This window comes from Larus michahellis, chromosome 5 (genome assembly GCF_964199755.1).
Source record: "Larus michahellis chromosome 5, bLarMic1.1, whole genome shotgun sequence".
Taxonomy (NCBI): Eukaryota; Metazoa; Chordata; class Aves; order Charadriiformes; family Laridae; genus Larus; species Larus michahellis.
In genome coordinates, this window is record NC_133900.1 from 45,496,785 (window position 1) to 45,518,416 (window position 21,632).

Sequence of the window (21,632 nt, forward strand, 5' to 3'; positions counted from 1 at the left end):
GCCCCTTGCCAGGACTATGGCTTGCCGTGCCCCGAGAGCCGCTCGGAAGGGTGGCAGCAGCCCTGTCCCTGTACACGGGGCTGCCGCGGGTCACCCAGACTGGACGGGGAGCTCGGTGCTCCGGGGCCGGTGGAACCCGGTGCCCACGGCCACGCAAGGCTCGGGGACCCCCCACGAGCGGGCGGGGAGGGCTGGGCTGTGCGCAGGAAGGCCCGGGGCTGCCCCCCCGCACGGTACAGCCCCCCTTCCCCCCGCCCCAGAATCTCACTCCCGGGGGGCCGGTGCCGGCCCTGAAGCGGAGCCCAGTCGGGACGGCGGCCCCGGTGGGGCCAGCCCCATGCCGGGGCGTGGGACGGGGGCGCGAGGCCCGTCCTCGCCCTACCGGTTGCGGGGCCGGGCCGGGGCCGCTGGGCGCGGGCCGGCCCCGGACACTTGGGCACGGCGCGGGGCGGGCCGGGGCGGAGAGGGGCGGCTCGGCACGGCTCGGCTGGGCTCGGCTCCCGCCGGTACTCGGCTGGAGGGTCTCGCTCGGCGCCGCCGGAGCCGCGCAGCCCGCGGGGACGAGAGGTACCGCCCGGGGCATCCGAGCGGGACCGGCGGGGAGCGCGGCTGGCACCGTCCCGGCACCGTCCCGGCGGCGGCGGGGCTGGGTGCGCCGAGCCGGTCACGGCACCCGCGGGGCCCGTCTGGCCGTGCCGGGACGCGGGCGGGGGTGGGAACGGGGGCGGCCGGGTGCGGGGGTGCCGCCGTGGCAGCGTGGGGCTGGGGGGGAGCGGGGCCGGGTGCGCGGGGTCTGGGTGTCTCCCGTGCGGACGCGGGGCCGGGGCGGGCTGCGTGGGGCCGTGGGAGTGTGCGGGGGGTGGCGGTTTCACCGCCCGATCGCCCCCCCCCCGCCCCCGCCTTGGTTGTCGGAGCGTGTCGGGGCCGTGTCTGTGGGGTGCGGGCTTCAGCTTCCCGCGGCTGTGGGGAGGGTGCCCGGCGTTCGCTGCAGAAAGCTCGCTTTGTGCGCTCCGCCGGCGGCGGGGAGCTGTGCTCGCTCTGCCGCCTGCCCCTGCGTGGGAGAGGGTGCGGGCATCCTGCCTTTCCCGCCCCCTCGGCGGGAAGGGGCGCCCAGCAGACCCAGCAGGTCTGTGGGGTGCCGCGTCGGGGCTTGGTGCAGCCACGCCGTACCCCCGAGCGGGCTTCGGGAGGCTTGTTTGCCAAGCTGTGGTTTGCAAAGGTCGCTGGAGACTCAGGATTTCCATGAAGATGGAATTTGCCGTGGCCCTTGGAAGAGAGGATGGATGAAGGGATGTGAGGCGTGAGGGTTGGGGGTGCGTTTCCTCTTCACTGCTGGCCCTGCATCTTCCCAGCTGCTCTCCAGAGGAGCAGGCAGGCAGCTGAGCCTATAGCTCCCAGAAGCTCCAAGCAGGCTGCCGCTCTGCTGTGGGGTGCCTGGGCACCTCAGACCCCACCGCCTGCCCCTCAGCCTGTCTGGGCTCTCAAGACCCTGTGGCTGATGGCTGCAGCGTCTGCACATTCCTCTGGGGTCTTTCCCTCCCACCTCCAGCTGGTTCCTCCCAGGGCTGCCCCTCCGGAGCCCAGGGCAGCCCTAGAGCAGAGCAGGCAGCCCCTGGCAGAGCTGGTGGCCCTGCTGTGTCCTGGGGAAACTGGGTGGTGTTAGGAACTGCAAAGAGCTGTACTGTGACCTGCCCTGGCTTAGCAGGTGACAGCAGGACAGGGGGATATCAGGTAGCCCAATGGAGCACAGCGCCAGTGTGCAGTCAGTGCTCTGCCCCAGCTGACACCCTGGGCAGCCCCGGGAGCTGGGGTGTACTGTCCACAGCAGTGTCACTGTCGGGGATGGGGCCACACAGCGGGACAGTGTGGACAGGCACCCCACCTTCTCGGCAGTGTGGGGCAGCGAGGTCCCAGCCAGCAGGAGGTGTTGGGAGGTGTCTCCAAGCCTGCCAATGTGGCCAGGCTCCTGCAGCCCTGGGCTGCTCCGTGGTACTTCTGGGACCAGTTCAGCTGCGGAGCCCTGCTGCCCTCCAGACTTTGGTTGTGCTCACCCCAGAGCTCTGATCCCATGGGGTCCTGGCAGGCAGGGAGCCAGCCGGTCCTGGCCCAAGCAAGGTGGGGGTGTCAGGGCTCCCCCAGTTTGTGCACACACACTCCTGGCTCCTCAGGGTTGCCGGGAAGCAGGAATAGCGGAGCAGGCCCATCCAGGCAGCCGGAATTGCGAAAGGGCCGTTGTTGGGCTGTGCGTCCTGGGGCCCTGGGGAGAAGGGGAGGGATGGAGACCAGCGCCTGAAGCCATGGGACCCACCAGACCTTCTCCTGCCCCGAGTGCTGGGGACGCGACCCACGCTCTCAGGGATGTCCTGGTGTGGGCCTCGGCAGAGTGTGGCTGTGTCATCCCTTAAGCTTCCCAAGGAAAGATAAACAGAGGGAGCTTCTTCCTTCTTGTGCTGGCGAGTTTCCCAGGTCTTCGGTCACTTGTGCTGCTCTTCTCTGAGTCCTTCCAGTTGTCAGTGCCTGGGTTGCTCCATGTCCCCGTGCGTGTGTCCAAAGCTGCTGCTAAGAGAGCATGTTGCTGCTGCATGCAGCGCCCGCCATGGCCCTGCTGCTGTGGCCTGGGATGTCATCCCTGTGCTGCAAGGATGCCCTGCGCTTGGCTGCCCTAACACACGCTGATCAAACACGCCAACTTGCTGGGGGCCCCAGTTCATGAGGAGCTGCCCCTTCCCGAGGTCTGTTTGCCCTTCACTGGGGTTTTGCCGGGGCAGACCGATATCCCTCTGAGTGCCTGGTGGATACCAAATGGCACATCAGGTTTGAACAGCCCTTGGGAGCCAGGAGACCCCCCAGGCTCTGTGCACCCCTCATCAGCACCACTCAGCCTCTCTGGCACAGCCAAACCTCTCTGGGAGGTGCAGCCCCTGTGCAAGACGCAGTCGGGGACGCAGAGCCATGGGGGGTCCTGGGGGAGCACAGGAGCCCCCATCGTCCATTGGGACAGGCAGAGCTGGTGGAGCTGGTGTGGGAGCAGGTCAAGCAGTGCTGTGGCCCCTGCTGCCACACAGGGCTGCCCTCGGCACTGAAGGGTCCCTGTGCCCGTGCTGGCCTCGGCAGCATGGCATGGTGGCGAGGCCAGGGGAGCGAGGGGAGCCCCGCGGTTTCAGCCCTGCAGGGCTCTCGGATGCCCGGCTGCCAGCACCAACTGCGCCGCAGGCCAGGATGTGGCTCGGGGCCCTGTGCACGCCCGGCCGGGACATTCCTGAGGTTTCCTGGGCAGCGGGGAGGACCTGGGCTGCTCTCCGGCTCCCACGCCCAGCGTTCGCTCAGGGCCAGCCCGTCCTCCCGAGCCCTTTCCACTTTGTAGCGTGAGGGCTGCTGTGCCTCTGAGCCCGCTCGTGTGCCGAGGTGGGCACGTTCAGCACGGCACAGCACAGGCCAGAGGCTCTGGCAGCAGCCCCAGTCCAAGAGGAAACCGTTCCTGGCTGGAGCAGGCAGCTGGCAGCAGGACGGCCGGGGCGCTGGGGCAGGCATGGCCGGGCAGGACTGTGCCCGGCTCCTGTTAAAGCGTGTGGCGGCAGCAGCCAGGGGACACACCTGGACACCATGTCCCTGTTGATTCCCAGCCCTCTGCCCCTCCGCAGGTGCTGGCTGGCCACCTCTGCCTTTCACCCTCTCCAGGGGATGTGTGTGGCTCCTGCAGATTCCTGGTCTTCTGAAGGCACCAGTGCTCATGTCCTCCCGCTGTGCTGGTGCACAGCTGTCCCATGACAGGGTGGGAGCTGTCACCCTTGTGGGGACCTTTGCTCTCAGCAGGAGTAGCCCAGAATTTGCCAGGCTGGGCAAAGTGGTGCACCTTCCCCTGGCCGAATATGGGAAGGAGATGGGAAATCCCTCTTGGAACTCTTGTGCTGGTTGATCAGCCCTTCCAGGGTGGAGGGACCCCCTCCACCCCCGGCTTGTCTGTCCCAGTCGAAGAGCCTCAGCCCTGTCACAGATCTTGTGCCTTCCTGCCGTGCCAGGACTGCCGTCTCGTAAGGCTGTGCCAGGGCTGGAGGAAAGGGGCTCCAGGTGTGAAACCAGGAAATGCTGCGCAGGGATCAGCCCCGTCCGCCAACCTGCGAAGCTGTGCCGCTGCTCCCCGGGACGGCCCCACCGGGGCTGGGGGTGGGCTCCCCCCGGGAGCCAAGCCTGGCAGCAGAGCGGGGAAGTCGGGCAGCGCCACATGGCTGGAGAAGAGCAAACGCACTCAACGCTGCTTGCGTTTCAGACCGTGGAAAAAGTGATGTGGACAATGAGAGCCCTGTTAGCCTGACCTCCCTGGCACATGGACTCGGAGCACGTTCAGAGAGGGAGATAGTACAGAAACGGGGAAACAGCTCGTGCTGCGCCCCGGGGAGCTGACACTGCCAGCCCCACAGCTATCGGAGGTTATCCTGGGTGCGGGAAGTGCTGTTGGCCCCTGCAGACCTCAGCAGGGCATTTCACTAGAAAATTGTGAGATGAGCGGCAAGAGCTGAGGACAGGCTGAGCTGCGAGGGCAGAGGCAGGGCGGTGGGGAAGAGGGACGCTGGAGCCTGAGCAGAGGAAAGCCATGACCGGGGAGAAGAGTGCTAAGCGTGGCAGCAAGCTGGGGTTTATGCAGGAATGGATGGCAGAAGTTTGAGCAGGTCCACAAGCAACGGAAGGACTGTGAGGAAGAGAAATTCATGGTGGGCTTTTAAATACAGAGGCCGACGCAGCTGAGCTGGGGGTGCCAGAGTGGGGCTGCAGCAGGATGTCCCTGCCCTGTCCCAGGGCACCTCCTGCCCCGGCTGTAGGGGTTGGAGCCATACGACTCTTGCACCAACCACCACATTCTCGGGACGTGGACATCCTCCCAGCATCAGCTCTTCTGCCTGCGCCCCATGCTCAGCAGGACATGGGGCCACGTGTTCGTCTGGCAGGGCCGTGAGACTGCAGGCACATGTGGGGCTGCCCCATGTTGCTGCAGGGCTGGGTCTGAGACCTGTCATCAAGCCAAGTGGTCTCACCGACACCGATGATTTCGGTCATCCTGTTCAGTCTGAGCATACCAGATCCTGGAGGTCACACTGCTGGGGCTTGGTGGGGACTGGGGCTCCGTTGGGACTTGGTGCTTTGCCGCACAAAGCCCAAGCGCTTTCTCAGGTGCCGTGTTCTGGTCTCAGGTCCTACATGCTTTTTTCCTAAATGCAAAGGCTTAAATTTTTCTTGTAGTGGGGGACATAGGCTACATGATGCCATTTTACCAGGCTGTCCAGGTCTGTTCCCATCACAGGCACGCTCCTGCCCATTTCTGTCTTTGCAGACTGCACCAGGAGAGGACTTTTTTCCTCTTCCAGACATGGTTTTGCTTTGAAAAGCATGTGATCCTCACCAGAAAGCCCACTGAACGGTGACTTCCCAGTTGTAGCCACATGTTAGTTCCAGCAGGTGACCAGTTTTAATCCACTTAGTAGAAGGTGCACTGATTTTGTTGAGTGATAATTATTCATTAAAAGGTGGTGCAAGATGAATTGAATGCCTTCCAGTCTCAGCCTGTTATATCAACACAGTTACTCCGATTAACCAAACCTGTGATCTCATAAAAGGTCACACCAGCTTTCTGACACAGGTTATTTCTGCAGAACCGCGGAGATTGGCATTAATTGTGCTGCTGTCCTTCAGCGTTGTGTTGACCCCGTTGCAAAACAGCCCGGAGCCTGTCTGCAGCCCGCGGCAGCAGAGGTCATCCTGCTCATTCAGTGCAAGTGCCAGTGAAGCTTTTAGTCCTTACATGCTTCCAGCTTTCCCAGTCTTCCAAGGAGTGTTACAATTGGCACCGAGAGGGCCCAAACTTGTGTGTCATTCAAAGTGGTATGGCTCTGAAGATTTATAATGCCTCTTTTGGGCAGGGAGGATGTCCCTTCCGTGACTGATGGGCAGAATAAGAAGTGTTTTATTGCTGCTGTGAGATGGTAAGCCCATCCCTTCGCTGCTTTCCAGCCAGAGCAGAGATGTGGTCAGGGAGTTCCTGCCCTGCTTCCTCCTGGCAAGCCCAGAGACCCCCTTCCCCGAGCTGCTGGCAGGGCTGGGGTGGCCTTTTGCACCTGCCCTCCTCTTTCTCCTGCCATAACAGGCTGATTAAATGGTTCAGCTAAGCGTTTCCCTGCTGCCTGCCCACAAATATGCGTCCTGCTGGGCTTTGTTTTGTTCTCGCAGTGCCAAAGCAGGCAGCTGAGGTGCGGGGAGCCCAGAGACAGCTCCCACCAACCCCAGGGCTCCTGGGCTGCGCTGAGCCGGGGCGCACTCCAGCAGCACTTGGGTGTCCTCCATGCCCCAGGCTGTGATAACAGGAGAGCCGGACCTGGTGCTGACGAGATTGCCCTGAGGGGGTTGATGTGCTTCCCCCCACGATGTCTTGCACCGTCCTGGACCGGTGTTGTTGGTCATTGTTAGCCCTCCCCCGCTCTCCCTGAGCATCTGCGGCCACCAGGCACTCATCCCAAAGGACTTACTGCTCTTGGTGGCACCTCCGATGTGGCGCATGCCCGAAGGGGCAGGCAGGCAGCAGGGCTGGGCAATGTCTTCAGGAGGTTTTGTTGGTGTGATGGGCATGGAAAAGGGGCTGTCTCTGGTCACTGTTCTGGTTCGTCCTTGCCTTGGGTCCAGGAGGCATCCCCACAGGCTGGAGGAGTGACCTGGCCTCCATCATCTGGAAGAGTGAACAGAGCAGGAACGGGGCCAATTCCTGCTAGCGGAGCCTCTGTGGAAACGCTGCCCCGAGAGCTGGTGGGGCAGTGGGTCGATTATGCCGGCCCCCAGCCCTGTGTTAGTGGCCAGGCTGACGGTGAGGCCCCAGAGAGGCTGTGCTGTCCAAGGGCGGACTCCCCAGCCCCTTTGCTCTGTGAGAGCCCCTTTGCTTTGTGAGGACCCCTTTCCCAAAGCAAGGTCCATCTTGCTGTCACCCTGCAGGTGCCGGGGGACCAGGAACAAAGGGGCAACAGGTGGACAGGCCTTAGACCAGGGAAAGGGGCTCCTACAGCGCGGCACCTAGAGAGCAGCCAGGGTCCCCAGAGATGCCCCAATACACCCTTGCAATCCCACTGAACTGGCACGTAGGCAGCAAGTCATAAGAAAGTGGGGATGAAGGCTCGCAGGGCAGCGTGCTGGCTAAGGAAGTGTCCTGGCACCATGGGGAGGGTCTGCGAGAAAGGTCCCGGGGGCACAGCCCCACGCCGGGACCATGTGCGGGGTTTGCATTTGTTTTCCTTCCTCTGTAACCCTGCAGCTAAATGTTGGAGTCTTAAATCACCCCTACTTGTGTGTGAGCCAGACCTTATTCTTTTTAACACTGTCTAACGACAAACCGTGTGACACAATCTGCGTGAGTGCAGCGTGCCGGATCTGCTCTTGGGGTGGGGGATGTAGGACACAGAGATGTATTTCTGGTGGGCCTGTCCTAGAGGGACTCCCAGATTTGGGGGTGTGCTTTCCCAGCTGTGGAAGGGACTGGCTGGAAGGGTGACGTGAGGCTGTGGTGGCAGGAGGCAGGCGGGTCACCGTGCCGGTGGTGCTGGGTGGGCATCAGCTTTGCCATCAAAAGCACAGCGAGCCCAGCCTAGAGCAGGGCTGACGCTGCCCTTGCAGAAATGCTGTTCTTGGGCTGCAGCGGCACCCGTGGGGTTAAAGTGGTCCCTGATGGGATAAATGGGAATAGAGCATGGGAAGGCGGTTCACAGAGAAGTGTTTTCACCATTGTTTGCTGGTGGGGCTGGTGCAGGAATACCACATCTCCCTCAGGTATTCAAGGAGCCACAGATGTTATTGGAGGGCTGGAGAAATGCCGCACAGAGTGGAATGTGAAAGGCTCCGGCTGCCCTGCTCCTCGCAGCGGGCAGGAGCGTGGGCTGGCAGCCCCTCACCGCCAGTGGCCACCGCGCTGCTCGTGGTGGATCAAGCTCCTGGCTGGTCCAGCCGGGCTTTCCCCGGGCCCTGGTCCCGTTCCAGCTCCCTCTGCTCTGGCAGCCGATCCCCTCCTTTCCGACTGACCCTCCTGGGGGTGACGCACACCCCTTTGCCTGTCTGCCCTCACTGCCCTTTGGCGCAGGAGGTGCGACCTGGCGGTGCGGTGGGATTTCAGTAGCGGCTGTTGGCGGAGGGGTGCGAGGTGCCGGGGAGGCGTCGGGCAGAGCCCTGACCGGTGGCAGCCCCGGGGGTGCAGGGGTGGTGCAGGGGACTGCAGGCAAGAGCCAGCTGGCTCCATCGGGGGACGAGACTGAGCGTGTGAGCAGGGCGTTTACCCATCTGGATGAGGGGAGCTGGTGTTTCGGGGGTTTACCCAGCTGGATGAGGGGAGCTGGTGTTTTGGCACGGCTCCTCCATCCCACATACCCTGACCCTTTCTACCCCTGCAGAGCCAGGCTGCCATGGGAAGCTGCGGCACGTGGGCACGGCAGGAGCTGCTGGTGCTGCTGAGCAGCGTGTGGCTGTGGGTTGGCAGTGCCCAGCCCACCCCCCCAGGCCCCACGCACACCCCCGGACCTCAGCTGAAGTTCCGCCTGGCTGGCTACCCGCGCAAGCACAACGAGGGCCGCGTCGAGGTCTTCTACAACGACGAGTGGGGCACCATCTGCGATGACGACTTCACGCTGGCCAACGCGCATGTGCTGTGCCGCCACCTCGGCTTCGTGGCTGCCACTGGCTGGGCCCACAGCGCCAAGTACGGCAAAGGCGTCGGTAAGAGAGGGGCGGTGGGCACAGCCCCCCCCCCCATACTGCATGTGCCGGGGCTGTCAGCCCGCTGCCATGGGGTGGTGTGCCTGCCACAGCAGGTTTGCATGCAGTGGTGGGGGGGCCAGGGGGACAGGCAGGTCTTGTGTTTGCCAGGTGCCCAGCAGTGTGTGTGTGTGTGTGCGTGTGTGTGCGCGCGCGTGTGTGTGTTGCACATGCAAAGTGGGCGGGGAAACTCTGTGTGTTTGCGTGTGAGCGGCTGTGTGTGTACCCAGGGTGGCTGCAGGCACTACAGCCGTGGGGCTGCTCGTGCCCCTGGGGGCTGCAGGGGGGCTGCAGGTCCGGGCTGGTGTGGGCATGTGGTGCTGGGGTGTCATGGGTTGTCCTGCGGGCGAGATGCTGTACAGACCCCGCGGTGCACATTGCATGGGGGCTTTAAGTCTGGCAGAGCAGCCCCTTGGGGAGGTGGAAGCTCCCCATCTGCAGATGCCCCACTCAGGGCTTTACTCTTGGTTTTTCCCCGTCCTTATCTTTGTGCCGTGGGAGGGCTGCCCCCACCTCAACATCCACACTTCTGTTGAACACCTGTGTGGTCCCCGGCTGTGCTCCACGGGCACCTTCCCTGCTCCCGGGGGAAGCTGCATGGGCTTGGCCCCCCCCTCACCCCCGATGTCCGGCAGGGCGGATCTGGCTGGACAACGTGAATTGTGCCGGAGGTGAGAAGAGCATTGGGGACTGCAAACACCGGGGCTGGGGGAACAGCGACTGCAGCCACGAGGAAGATGCGGGTGTCATCTGCAAGGACGAGCGCATCCCAGGCTTCAAGGACTCCAACGTCATCGAGGTGAGGAAGCTGCTGGCCAGGGTGGGCAGAGATCCCGCAGAGCCAGCTGCCGGGAGCCCTGCCGTGGGGCAGCCCAGCCTGGCCTCAGTCCTCCCTGAATAGTTGGGAGGCAGCATCCCCACTGCACACTGTCAGGCTCCCATGTGCAGGACCAGGGGACTCTGTTGGTGCCTTCCCTGAGCCCTAGCACATGGGCTGTCCCCACGTCCCCAGGGCTTCCCCGCTGCCCTGGCCCCCCAGACCCTGAGTCATGTAAGCACCTATTTCCCTGGGGTGCGCCCAGTCCAGCCAGGCTCTGGGGCCATAGGGAGCAGTCGGCACTGTGGTGGGCCACCCTGCAGCAGGCGTATCCCTCCCCTGCCCTGCATGGGAGCACAGCACTTCCATGGCCTCCCCTGATTATCCCGAGCTGCTACTTCCCCCAGCAGCTTCTCTGGGCCAGGGGGTCTGTCTCACACCCCTGCAGCCTGTTTTCTTCTTTCTCCCGCCTGCCAGACACCCTTACTCCCAGACTTGCTCCTCCACACCGTACTCCTCCGGCATGCTCGGCTTCTCCCGCCCTCTCTTCCAGGCTCTCTGTCTCTCAGACCAACTTTCATGGCTGCCTTTGTCTTTCTGGCTGGGGCCCCTGTCCCCCCCCGCCAGCCACAGTACCTGTGGAGGACAAAGCTCTGCTCAGGATGTGGCTTGAATGTGGGGACATGGCACAGCTCTGGGTATGGGATGGCAGGTCTCCTGCAAGGTATGGACAGCTGGGGCTGTGTGTGTCCTGCAGGCTGTGCCCAGTGTCCCAGCACCCCCTGCTTCTGTCCTGCTCTGGGTGTGTGCCTGGGCATGGGGCAGTCTGGGCACCCTGCTTCTGGGTGCAGGGTCCCGAGTCAATGGGACGGCAGCGCTGGCTCTCCTGACCACTCACAGGAGATGTATCTGGGGGGGCAGGGGGAGGTGGAGCATTGGCTGCACGGGATGGGATTAAGTCCTTGGCTCCCCAGGGCTATCAGATGTGGCCTGCAGGGATGCAGGACCTGGCTGTCCCTGTTCCCCACCTGGAACTTGGGACCCCATCTCCTGCGGGTGCCTGCATCCTTGGGGCATCCCTGGGAAAGGGCTGGCAGGGATCTGGGACGGCGGGGTGCAGTGGAAGCCTGTGCTGACCTGTGCCCTGCAGACGGAGCAGAGCCACGTGGAGGAGGTCCGCCTGCGGTCGGTGGTGTCCGGGGCCCGGAGGCAGCTACCGGTGACAGAGGGCATTGTGGAAGTGCGCTACAAGGATGGCTGGGCACAGATCTGCGACGAGGGCTGGAGCAGCCAGAACAGCCGTGTCGTCTGCGGCATGATGGGCTTCCCTGCTGAGAAGAAGGTGAACAGGAACTTCTACAAGTGAGTGAGGCCAGCAGGGAGCCCACGGGGCTGGGGTGTTGGAGCAGAACTGGGTACAGTGCCAGGGACACGGAGCAATGCTGGGGGGACAGCAGGGGTGTGTGCTGTTGGGCATCGTGGCTCTCCAGCATCCCTCCCATCCCTGTTGCTCACCAGTTCTAGCCCCAGCTGGCCATATGGACACCCGCTAACTGAGCTGGGGGTCCATGGCATGGCTTGGGGAGCCATGGTTGCCCACCTGCCCCATGCACCACTGCAGAGGCTGCTCCAAGAGGGCAGCTTTTGCTCCCTGGCAGTGGTGCACCTCCACATTTCCCCCCAGCGCGGAGTGTGGGGTCCCTGTGACGAGAGGAGGTTTGCAGCTGAGCCAGGCAGGGATGCTCCAGCAGCACCATGGCTGGAGCGAGGGGCCCAGGGGTGTGGGCATGGGCATGACGCCCATGGCGTGGTGCCCAGTGCTGCACCCACCCCTGACTGGGCAGCCGCGGCGTTGCTCCCACAGGCGGTTGAAGCGTGCAGCCAGGATGAAGGGCCGGCGCCTGAAGCCAGGCAGCAGGTAAGGGGCCGGGGTGCCCCATCTGCTGAGCCCTTGGCAGAGCTGGGCTGTCCGTCCCCACCGGTCTCTGCTGTTGGAATGGATCCTAGCGCAAATGGATCCGAAAGGAGCAGACCAGGGGCTGTGCTGGGCAGGCAGGACAAACCCCACCCCGGTGGGACCTGCCTGTCCACACCGGGGTCCCCTGTCCGCCACGAGAGACAATCTTTCTCCCAGGCCAGCCATGCCCCAGGTGGAGCAGCCCCCATCCCACATACCAGGCAGGAGTCCTGGCACAGGGATCTGGGACTGCAGAGCAGACCCACTGTAGGCCAGATGCCTTGGGAGGTGCAGAGGGGGCTTCAGCGTCCTGTGCTGTGGCCCCACAGGGACCTGGAGGCCTTGGAAGAGAGCTGTCTCTCCTGGCGGATGGGGAGGGAGGGCTGTGGAAATGGGCTGCTTTCGGCAGAAAGCGGCAATGGGGAAGCTGGAAAGGCTGCGCACCCCTCCATTCCCCGCAGGGTGGGCTGGCGCCAGCATGAGAGCACTTGCTCAGCAGCGCTAGCAGTGCTGGTCACCAGGGTGATGGGCACAGGAGTGCTAGTGGTGCTGGGCACCGGTGCGATGGGCACGATGTGGCAGGTCTTGTCATGAGTGTTGCATCTGCTCGGGATCTCTTGCACCCTCTGCCCACTCGTTCTTGCTGCCTTTCTGCCAGTCCCAGGGATGGTCTGACTGTCCTTTCCCTCCATCCCTGAACCCCGCTTCCCGATTTGATGGTGGGTGCAGGGAGCCAGAGCCCATCCTCTCTGGACTATGGCATGGCACCTCTTGCCTGAGCCCAGCGCTGCACGGAGACATTGCTCTGCCCCCAGCACACGACCTTGCCCCAGTCCCACCACCTTCCCTGGTGCCGAAGGTGCCCCACACTCTGGACCCATCCCAAGCTCTTCGTTGGGACACTTCCCAGTTTTGTGTCCCCAACGGGCATCCTCGCCAGCTCCTGCAGCCGTGCCTGCGCTGGTGATGGAAATCCAGACAGGGTCAGCCCATGGGATCTCCTCAACCCCCCCCCCCCCCACAGGTCCTGCTCACTGCAGTGTGCTGTAATTCATCTGGTTTGGTGCTGGCTGCCCCTTTTCCAATGGGCAGGTATTTCCCCTGCAGCACTGTATGAAATGCTTTGCGAAGTCCATGAGCCTGCAGTCCGTTCCCTTCCCTCTGCCCCCAGCAGGAGCTGTCTCCTGAAAGCCACGCGCTGGTTTGCTGGGGCTGATCAATTTGGGGCTGCACAGCTGCAGTCGTACGTGGGGTCACGGGCTGATCCAGGCTGGAAGGGACCCCGGGGAGTCCTGGTCCGACCCCCTGCATGGAGCAGGGCCAGCTGTTGTCAGCCCAGACTTCATCCAGTTGCCTTTTGAAAACCTCCGAGGATGGAGAGGCCTCGTGGCCTCTGCTCCAAAGCTGAGCAGCCCTCAACGGGGAGAAAGTTTTCCTTACACCAAGTCTGAACCTCACATTGCCGGTCGGGCCGGTTTTCTCTCGTGCTCTTCCCTCCCGTGGCTAGAAGAGCCGTTGTCCCTCACAGCCCCTTGCAGGTCCAGGTCCAGCCATCTCAGCCCCCCTCTGGAACAGGCCCGTGCCCCCATCTCCCCTCCAGCCCTGATTGCCCCGGTGGCCATCCCCAGAGCTCGCACTGCTGAGCTGATGGCTTTCTTGCACTGGGGATCCAGAACTGGGTGCAGGATCCAGACGTGGTTTCATGAGTGCGAATGAGCACTGATGTCCTCCATCCAACCATTTGACTCCTGGTTCCTTGTCAGCTGCCGTGTCCTGGGGCTCGCTGGGCTGTGTGGGCTGACACGGACCTGCTGGCCAGTGGGGTCAGTTGCTGGGCTTGGTTTTGCCTTCTTTCTGGGAGGGGGAGTGTCAGTCCCCTCTGCTCTTCACCCCTTCACAGGGGTTTTGGCCCTGCTCAGCATCTTCCTCCCCGCGTGAAGCAAAGCATTTGAGCCTGTTGGGACTGTACCTACATCACGCGTGTGCCAGGCCCCGGGCAGCCTCCTCTTCCCCGCACCGCTCAGCATGCACCCGGGGAGCTCCCCGCACTGGCTGTGGGTCCTTGCAAGCCTGCAGCCAGTGTCACCGTGCCCCCCATGGCACTGGGGACAGGACTCGCCTCCCGCGCTGCTTGCTTGGTGCTGTGCTTGCTGGGCATCCCGCTCCCCTCGGAGCGCAGCGCAGTGACGTTGTCTGGTGTCTGGATGAGGACGTGGGCACACCTCACTTGCACCCCACAGATCAAATCGTTGCTGGTTGGTGTTTGATCTTTTGCCGTGTGACAAGGCAGCGCAGGATGTTGCTGCATCCGGCACAGTTTCCTGGTGGGATGTGGGCAGGAAACCGCATCATTGCTGTGGAGGGCAGTTCTGTCACATTGCTGGCAGCAGATGATGCCGTTGCACCCATGTGTGACACGAAGGGGACGTGCATGAGTCTCCCTGGGAGGCCAACGTGCCCCGTTCAGTCTTCAGTGACAACCGGGGCAGGCTGTGCTCCCTGCGTCACTGCAGCTGGCGGAGGTGACAGCCTGAGGCCCCAGGCTCCTTGACGGTTGTTTTCTGTTTTCCAGGCTGGCCACCAAATCTCAGCCTAAACAAAAGCGCAGGGAGGACGTAGGGCCCAAGAAGAGGTAAATGGCTCCAGTGGAGAGCCTGAGTGCCAGGAGCCCCGCTCAGTGCCACCGGTGCCATGCATGTCCCCATGCTGCCGGGGGTGTGGGGCAGGCAGCCGGCGAGGGGTGGGCGCCTTGCAGGCACAGAGCATCTCTCCCTTGGGGACAGTGCAAGGTTCACGGACAGCGAGTGTAGCCGCAGGCAGGGTGGCCATCGACACCTCCGCTGCCGGTTGGCCGTGCCGGTCCTCTCTCAGGGCTCCTCTCTCCTTGCAGGCTTTTCACGGAGCGGCAGCAGCTCAACTACCGCCTGCACTCTGTGTCCTGCACGGGGACAGAGGTCCACCTCTCCATGTGCGCCTTCGAGTTCTACCGGGGCAACACCTCGACCGCCTGCGGGGCTGGCATGCCCGCCGTCGTCAGCTGTGTGCCTGGGCCCCTCTTTGCCACTGGCAATGGCCACAAGAAGAAGCAGCGTCAACAGCAGCAGGGCCAGGTGAGCCCCGCAGGGAGGGGGATGAGTCCTGCGGTGGCCCACAGCTGGCCACTTCAGGGCTCTGTCCCTGGGCTGCACCCAAGTGCGGGTGTGCGGGTCCCTGGGTGACATGGAGCAGGAGGTGGGGGCAGTGTCCGGTCCCTGCACATCCCAGGTGTCATGGCCAGCAACCTCTGTGCCACACCATGCCGTGCCATGCTGCACGGTGCCATACTGTGCTGTCCCATACCGTGCTGTCCCTTACCATGCTGTCCCACACCGTGCCCTGACCCTGCTCCCCGGCAGCCACGGATCCGGCTGAAGGGTGGTGCGAAGGTTGGCGAGGGCCGCGTCGAGGTGCTCAAGAGCAGCGAGTGGGGCACCATCTGTGACGACCGCTGGAACCTGCTGTCAGCCAGCGTGGTGTGCCGAGAGCTGGGCTTTGGCAGCGCCAAGGAGGCCCTCACCGGGGCACGTATGGGCCAAGGTGAGGGTGCTGGGGTGGAGGGGCCAGGCATCGCCCTCCTGCCTGAGGATGAGGCGCTTGTCCAGGCGCAAGGCTCTGCTGGGCTGGGGGGAGCTGTGGCTGCGCTTGTCCCGTGGGCTCCTGGCTGCCATTCGCACGTGGTGCAGGGCTTGCCACAAGCATCTCCAGGGGACAGTGGCCACTCAGCCGTGCTGCCCTGGGCAGCAGCAATGGGGGCCAGGAGTGTGCTGAGCTCCCTCGGTGCACGCTGAGGAGCAAGGGCAGCCATGGGGACAGCATGGCCATGGCTGTCCCTATGTCAATGGGCCCTGAGCCCTGCCGTCCCCCCGGCAGGGACGGGGCCCATCCACATCAACGAGGTGCAGTGCCTGGGCACCGAGAAGTCCCTCTGGAGCTGCCCCTTCAAGAACATCACGCAGGAGGACTGCAAGCACACGGAGGATGCGGCTGTCCGCTGCAACATCCCCTACATGGGCTACGAGAACCTGGTGCGCACCGTGGGGGGCTGCCTGCATCCATGGGGCCACGGTGCCTGGCAGATCCTGGCATCGGGGCCCCCAGAGTGGGCTGCTGGGGGAGGGCCCATGGGACGTGTTGTAGGGTGGCCCATCATCTCTCCTTCTCTGCACCCCATCGCACCCCACGCATTTGCCCCTGGTGTGAGGGAAGGGCTGCCCTGGGGGATTTTGCGGTGGGAGTCCCAAGCTGCGCCTGTGAGGAGAGGGGTGGAAGGAGGGCCATGGGGGGGTGTGGGTGCCCCGTGGTATCCCGCTGTGTGGGATGGTGTGGGGCAGCTGCTCCCTGCTGCTCTCCCTGCTGCCAGCCCATGCCAGCTCCCCGGCAGAAGCACCAGAAAAAAAAATCACTGTGGGCCAACCAAAAGAGATTTTTTTTTTTTTTACTGATGATGAAATGAGCAAATGGAGCCGCATGTTCCTGTTTGCCCTGCCCTGTCATTTCATCTGCTTTGGGCTTTTTAATAATTTTTAACTTTCTCATACCTATCATTTCTGAAATGAGAATGCCATTTCAAAATGAACCATTTTCCCTGCTTTGGTGAGACAGTTCCCAAACTCACAAGCAAATTCTTGGCCCCAAACCTGCCGTTTTTGGTGAGGTCCCTGCTGACCAAAGCTGTGCTTGGCTCCACTCAGCTCCTGGCTGCCACCTCCCTGCGTGCCCCAAAGCTCTGGGCTCAGGGCCCATCCAGGTGCGCAGCCAGGTGCTGGGCAGGACCATCCTGTGGGATGCAGCCCCAGCAGCGGGAGCATCAGTTGTGACGATGATGATGCTGCCACTGCCTCTCTCCGCAGATTCGGCTGAGCGGGGGCCGGAGCCGCTTCGAGGGGCGGGTCGAGGTGGCAGTGGGGGCTGGCGATGGGGACCAGCCCCGCTGGGGTCTGGTCTGCGGCGAAGGCTGGGGTACACTGGAGGCGATGGTGGCCTGTCGCCAGCTGGGTCTGGGATTCGCTAACCACGGCTTACAAGTAGGTGCCAGCGCCAGCTTGGCCAGGGCAGCGAGCCACCACCACCACTGCTTCGCGGGGACAGGGACAGGGACAGTATGGGACATGGGACAAGGGATGGGGTGGGAGGTGGCATGGCGTGGGGTCCCTGCTCACGGCCCCAGGGCTTCCCTGCAGATCCGCCTAGCCGGCGGGAGGACAACATTTGAGGGCCGCGTGGAGGTGAAGCGAGGCAGTAAGTGGGGCACGGTGTGCAGCGATGGCTGGACCACCAAGGAGGCAATGGTGGCCTGTCGCCAGCTCGGCCTGGGCTACTCCCTGCACGCGGTGACGGTAGGTGCCGGCGGGGAAGCCCCTGGTGACACCTCGGCAAGCACAGGCACCGGTGCTTCCCCGACGGCTGTGGGGCTCTATGAGGGCAAAGGGATGTGGCTGCTCCGTGCCGTGGGATTGGGACCCTTGTGGGCAGCCTGGGTACGTGGGCAGGGCTGTGCCCTGGCTGGGTGGTGGCTGTAGCCTGGGTGTGTGCGCAAGCCGGGTGCCCCATGGTGGCCAGCCCTGCCACCCAGCCTGTCTCGCCCTCCAGGAGACGTGGTACTGGGACGCCAGCAACGTGACGGAGATGGTGCTGAGTGGGGTGAAGTGCGCCGGCCACGAGATGTCCCTGAGCCACTGCCAGCACCATGGCACCAGCCTGAACTGCAGGAACACGGGCACGCGCTTCGCCGCAGGTGTCATCTGCTCCGAGAGTGAGCAGCGGGGGGGAGCTGCGGGCAGTGGGGTGTGTGGGCAATGGGGTCTGCAGGCAGCGGGATCTGCAGGCAATGGGGGCTGTGGGCAATGGGGTGTGGAGGCGGTGGGGTCTGCAGGCAATGGGGCCGGGGGGTGCAGATAAAGGGGCTGTGAGCAATGGGGCTGCGGGCAATGGGGTTCGCAGGTGACAGGGCTGCAGGGTCAGCCTGTGCCCTGCCGGTGGGGAGGGCACGCTTTCCCTCGGCTGGCTCAGCCCTCCCTGCCCGCGCTGGCTGCTCGCCCCGTCCCTGCCGCCTGCCAAGCAGCGGGGCAGCCGTCTGTCCCTGAGCAGCCGCCTGCTCCCCAGCCGCCTCCGACCTGCTGCTGCACGCCCCGCTGGTGCAGGAGACGGCCTACATCGAGGACCGGCCGCTGCACATGCTGTACTGCGCCGCCGAGGAGAACTGCCTCTCCAGCTCGGCCCGCCAGGCCAACTGGCCCTACGGGCACCGTCGCCTGCTCCGCTTCTCCTCCCAGATCCACAACAACGGCCGCGCCGACTTCCGCCCCAAGGCCGGCCGGCACTCCTGGGTCTGGCATGAGTGCCACCGGTGCGTGCGCGGCACGGGCAGGGACGGGCATGCAGGCAGGGGGACAGCCTGGGCTGGGGAGGCGGGGGCGGGGGGGTCAGGGTGGGGAGAGGGTGATGGTGCTGCTGGGTTGGGCTGGGTGATGGTGACACTGGGGTGATGGTGACGCCGGGTGAGGGTGACGCCAGGTGAGGGTGACATTGGGTGAGGCACCTTCTGCTGCCCAGTGTCCAGTTTTGCCTGCTTTGGCTCAGGGCTGTCCCTAGATGAGCAGTGTTGGGGCTGGGGGGCGTGGGGGGAGCAGGGATGGGGGCTGCAGGCTGTGCCCTGCAGCTGAGCCCCCCTGCTTGCCTGGGCCGTCCTGCTGGGGACAGCCATGTCCCCTCCTAGGGCACAACTGAGCTCTGCCCGACCTCGCAGGACTCAGATCAGGGGCTGTGGGGACCTCCCCCAACAGCGAGGGGCTGGGCAGGCGGCGGGGGTCCTGCTGCAGAGTTTCCCGTCTGCTCCGTGGGGCTCTTCCTCTGCCCCCAGTATCCGCCCAAGCTCCCCCGTGCCAGGGCACTGGTGCAGCTGGGATGCTGCGGGCTCCCTCTCGCAGGCACTACCACAGCATGGATATCTTCACCCACTACGACATCCTGACCCCCAACGGCACCAAGGTGGCGGAGGGACACAAGGCCAGCTTCTGCCTCGAGGACACCGAGTGTGAAGAAGGTGGGCGCTGTGGGGCTTTGCAGCACCGTCCCTGCCCGTGTTCCCACTGTGGGGCTGCCTGTCCCCAGCCACGGGGCCAGGCTGGGGGGGTGACGCGGGGGCTGCGCAGAGAGGGCTGCAGCAGGGACGAGCCGCTCTCTCTTCCTCCCCACAGACGTGGCCAAGCGTTATGAGTGTGCCAACTTTGGGGAGCAGGGCATCACTGTGGGCTGCTGGGACCTGTACCGGCACGACATCGACTGCCAGTGGATCGACATCACTGACGTCAAGCCAGGCAACTACATCCTGCAGGTGCTGCAGCTGAGCCGCCCCCGGCCCCTCCTCCATCCCTCCCACCCTCTGCCCCTGCACCCCCAGCTCTCCCACCGCCCCCGCCACCTGGCCCTCTCTCCCCTGCTCTCTGAGCGGGTTTGGAGCATGGTGGGGCTGGTGGGATGTGTGCTGGTGAGGGACAGTGCCTGTCCTCCTGCCCGAAGATGTGCAGGGCTCATGCGGGAACTGCTCGGGCATGCTTCAGCCCGGGTTTCCCTGCTCTGAGCAACACTGCTCGTGGGCACATGGTGCACAGTGACAGGGCCGCCCCCACCACAGCGGCAGCCACCGGCTCTTCAGAGCCCTCCAGCATATCCCAGTGCAGCTGGGGAGACTGGTCCTGACAGGGCTGGGGTGCTGGGGGCCATGCCACAGGCAGCAGCTCCACCGAGGCCGCGAAGGCCAAGCTGACACAGCACAGGGCTGCAGCACTGCCGGGTGTGGGGCAGGGAGCTGCGACCCTCACTGACAGTGCCCCACAGGTTGTGATCAACCCCAACTTTGAGGTGGCGGAGAGCGACTTCACCAACAACGCCATGAAATGCAACTGCAAGTACGACGGGCACCGCATCTGGGTGCACAGCTGCCACATCGGTAACAGCCCCGGGATGCGTTGTGGGGATGAGGGGACGCCGGGGCAAGGGATGTCCTGGCAGGGGTGGCCCAGGAGGAGGGCAATGAGGGGGCTGCAGGAAGCAGTGGGGCTGGGGACAGGCTGTGGGGCTTGGGGCAGGATGGCCAGGCTGCCATGGGGAGGCAGGGGCTGGGGGCAGCTGGGGTGGGAACAGAGGGGCTGGGGGGACAGGCCATGATGTTCAGTGCTGGAGCCCACAGCTCTTGCCCTCTGCCCACCCAGGCGATGCGCTCAGTGAGGAGGCCAACAAGCGGTTTGAGCAGTATCCAGGTCAGCTCAACAACCAGATTTCATAGGGCCCTGGCCCCCGGGGAGACGGGCATCTCCCTCCCTCGCCCCGCACAGGTGGGGGAAGCTGCTGGGGGGCCGGCGGGGAGGCCTCATGCCTGGCACCGCCGCCACCGTGCCCTGCTGGAGACTGCCCAGGACTCTCACCGTCACCAGCTGCCCTTCCCCGTCTCGGGGAGCTGGTGCTGGAGGCACCGCGCACCTGCACCTCCCAGCCTGGGGCTACCACCCCAACCACCGGCCAGAAGACTCTGCGCCCATGTCCCCTGGGCTGCGGCACATGGGTATGGGCCAGGAGGTCCTGTACCCCCCACCATGCCCCCCCTTTGCTCCCGGTCGCTGCCGTCCCAGCTGCACCCTCCTGCTCCCCCATTCTGCCCTGGTTCCTCTCACCCCCACGGCACTCCCCAGGGCTCTGCCCTCAGATGGCCCCAGCAGAGCCCAGGACCCACCGCCCACGCAGGGACTCGCACCCCTGCACAGCACCCGCAGAGCCCCAGGGAGCCCCTTGTCCCCTGGGGGTGGCGTGGCCACCCCTGCCCTGGCAGCACTGCCTCCAGCTGCCCGGCAGCGGATCCCACACCCATTCTCTTAGTTGTAATTTTATTTTCTCTATAAAGTTGTCAGTTCTATTTCCCCAATGGCTGCCGGCTCTTCTCTAGGGTGAGACGAGGAGGCTGGCAGGACTGGGAGGCACAGCACATGGCTGGCTGGCATCCTCCGGCACAGAGCGCGGGAGCTGCCCCTCCACCATCTCCTGCACCCACCTCCAACACCCACATGGAGCAAGGAAGCTCCCCCCAGCCCACACCGCCCTGGCTGGGCGAGGACCGGCCTCACAGCAGTTCCCCCTCACCTGGCTGCACCACCCTCAGCCAGTGCTGGGCTAGGGAAAGACAGCACTGGCCCTCTAGGGATGGCGGGTGAGAGGAAGGGGCCAGCAGGAATCCGAGCACCGCTGCTCTGGCCTGAAGCACCCCCAGGGCACGGCCCTGGAGGGAACAGACGGGGCCACCCTAGCACGGCAGGGATGCGGTGAAGTGCTGGCTCCCCCACACCAGATGCAATGCAAATGGTGTTGAGCAGAAATCCCACCACGGGGCTGTGACCCACGAGGGTTGCAGTCTTGCAGCAGAGATGGGCTGCCTCGACTGGCCTGAAGGGAGCAGAGCCCAGCAGAGCCAGGGACAGAGAACGAAGACATGACAGGAGGGCAAAGGCAGGGACACCCCACCTCCGCCAGTCGCTCTGGGCCCATCTGCAGCAGAGAGCAGCACAGAGAGGCAGCTTCAGCCACCTCTGCATCGCTGGGGGATAGACCGCTCCTCCCCGTGCCCGGGGAGGAAGAGAAGGGCAGCCGGCAGCTGGGCTGGGGCAGGCTCTGGCTCCGGGCAGTGGAAAGCACTGTGGTCAGCGCTGCCGGAGCAGCTATGCGAGAAACGCCGCCGGCGTCTCAGCTATTTCCCCTTCAAGCAGCCGGCTGGGGCTTGCTAGGGGAGCAAATTCCTCTGGCGAGGCCAGGGCCGCCTGAAAGGAGGTCTGTTCTCCGGGGCGGGAAGAGCGCAGGGAGGGAGCAGCGGCTCAGAGCCGCCCTTTGCCACAGCACCCCCAAGGAACTGTGCTTCTTTTCATCTCCTAAAAATAACAGGCAGGGGCGAGGGCTCGGGAGTCCCGTCACAAGCGGGGTCTGGCTCGACACGCGCATTCCTCCCTGCTGGAGCAGGACCGGACACAGGCCCTCAAGGCAGCCCGCGCCGCAGAGCTGCCT

At 64.4% G+C, this 21,632-nt stretch overlaps 1 protein-coding gene across 8 annotated transcripts; it reads left to right on the forward strand.

Annotated features, from left to right (window-relative positions):
• Positions 1–440: 440 nt before the first annotated feature.
• LOXL3 (lysyl oxidase like 3) lies at positions 441–20,501 on the forward strand. Of its 8 annotated transcripts, XM_074587006.1 has the most exons (16): positions 446–567; positions 8,415–8,736; positions 9,411–9,574; positions 10,743–10,954; positions 14,122–14,181; positions 14,440–14,659; positions 14,945–15,125; positions 15,459–15,613; positions 16,439–16,612; positions 16,769–16,924; positions 17,178–17,340; positions 17,691–17,934; positions 18,515–18,630; positions 18,785–18,921; positions 19,425–19,536; positions 19,799–20,501. In XM_074587006.1, the coding sequence occupies exons 2-16, from the start codon at positions 8,427–8,429 to the stop codon at positions 19,870–19,872; spliced, it is 2,478 nt and encodes an 825-aa protein (XP_074443107.1). In that variant the 5' UTR covers positions 446–567; positions 8,415–8,426; the 3' UTR covers positions 19,873–20,501. The 8 variants fall into 8 exon arrangements, with proteins under 8 accessions (XP_074443109.1, XP_074443112.1, XP_074443113.1 ...); XM_074587008.1 differs by lacking the exon at positions 14,122–14,181 and having other exon boundaries at positions 441–567; XM_074587010.1 differs by lacking the exon at positions 16,439–16,612 and having other exon boundaries at positions 445–567.
• Positions 20,502–21,632: the final 1,131 nt, after the last annotated feature.

Coding starts and splice junctions, on each gene's coding strand:
- LOXL3 (XM_074587006.1), top strand. CDS start 8,427: ATGGGAAGCTGCGGCACGTGGGCACGGCAGGAGCTGCTGGTGCTGCTG. Junction 10,955..14,121: donor GTGAACAGGAACTTCTACAA/GTGAGTGAGGCC, acceptor TCTGTTTTCCAG/GCTGGCCACCAAATCTCAGC. Junction 14,660..14,944: donor GTCAACAGCAGCAGGGCCAG/GTGAGCCCCGCA, acceptor GCTCCCCGGCAG/CCACGGATCCGGCTGAAGGG.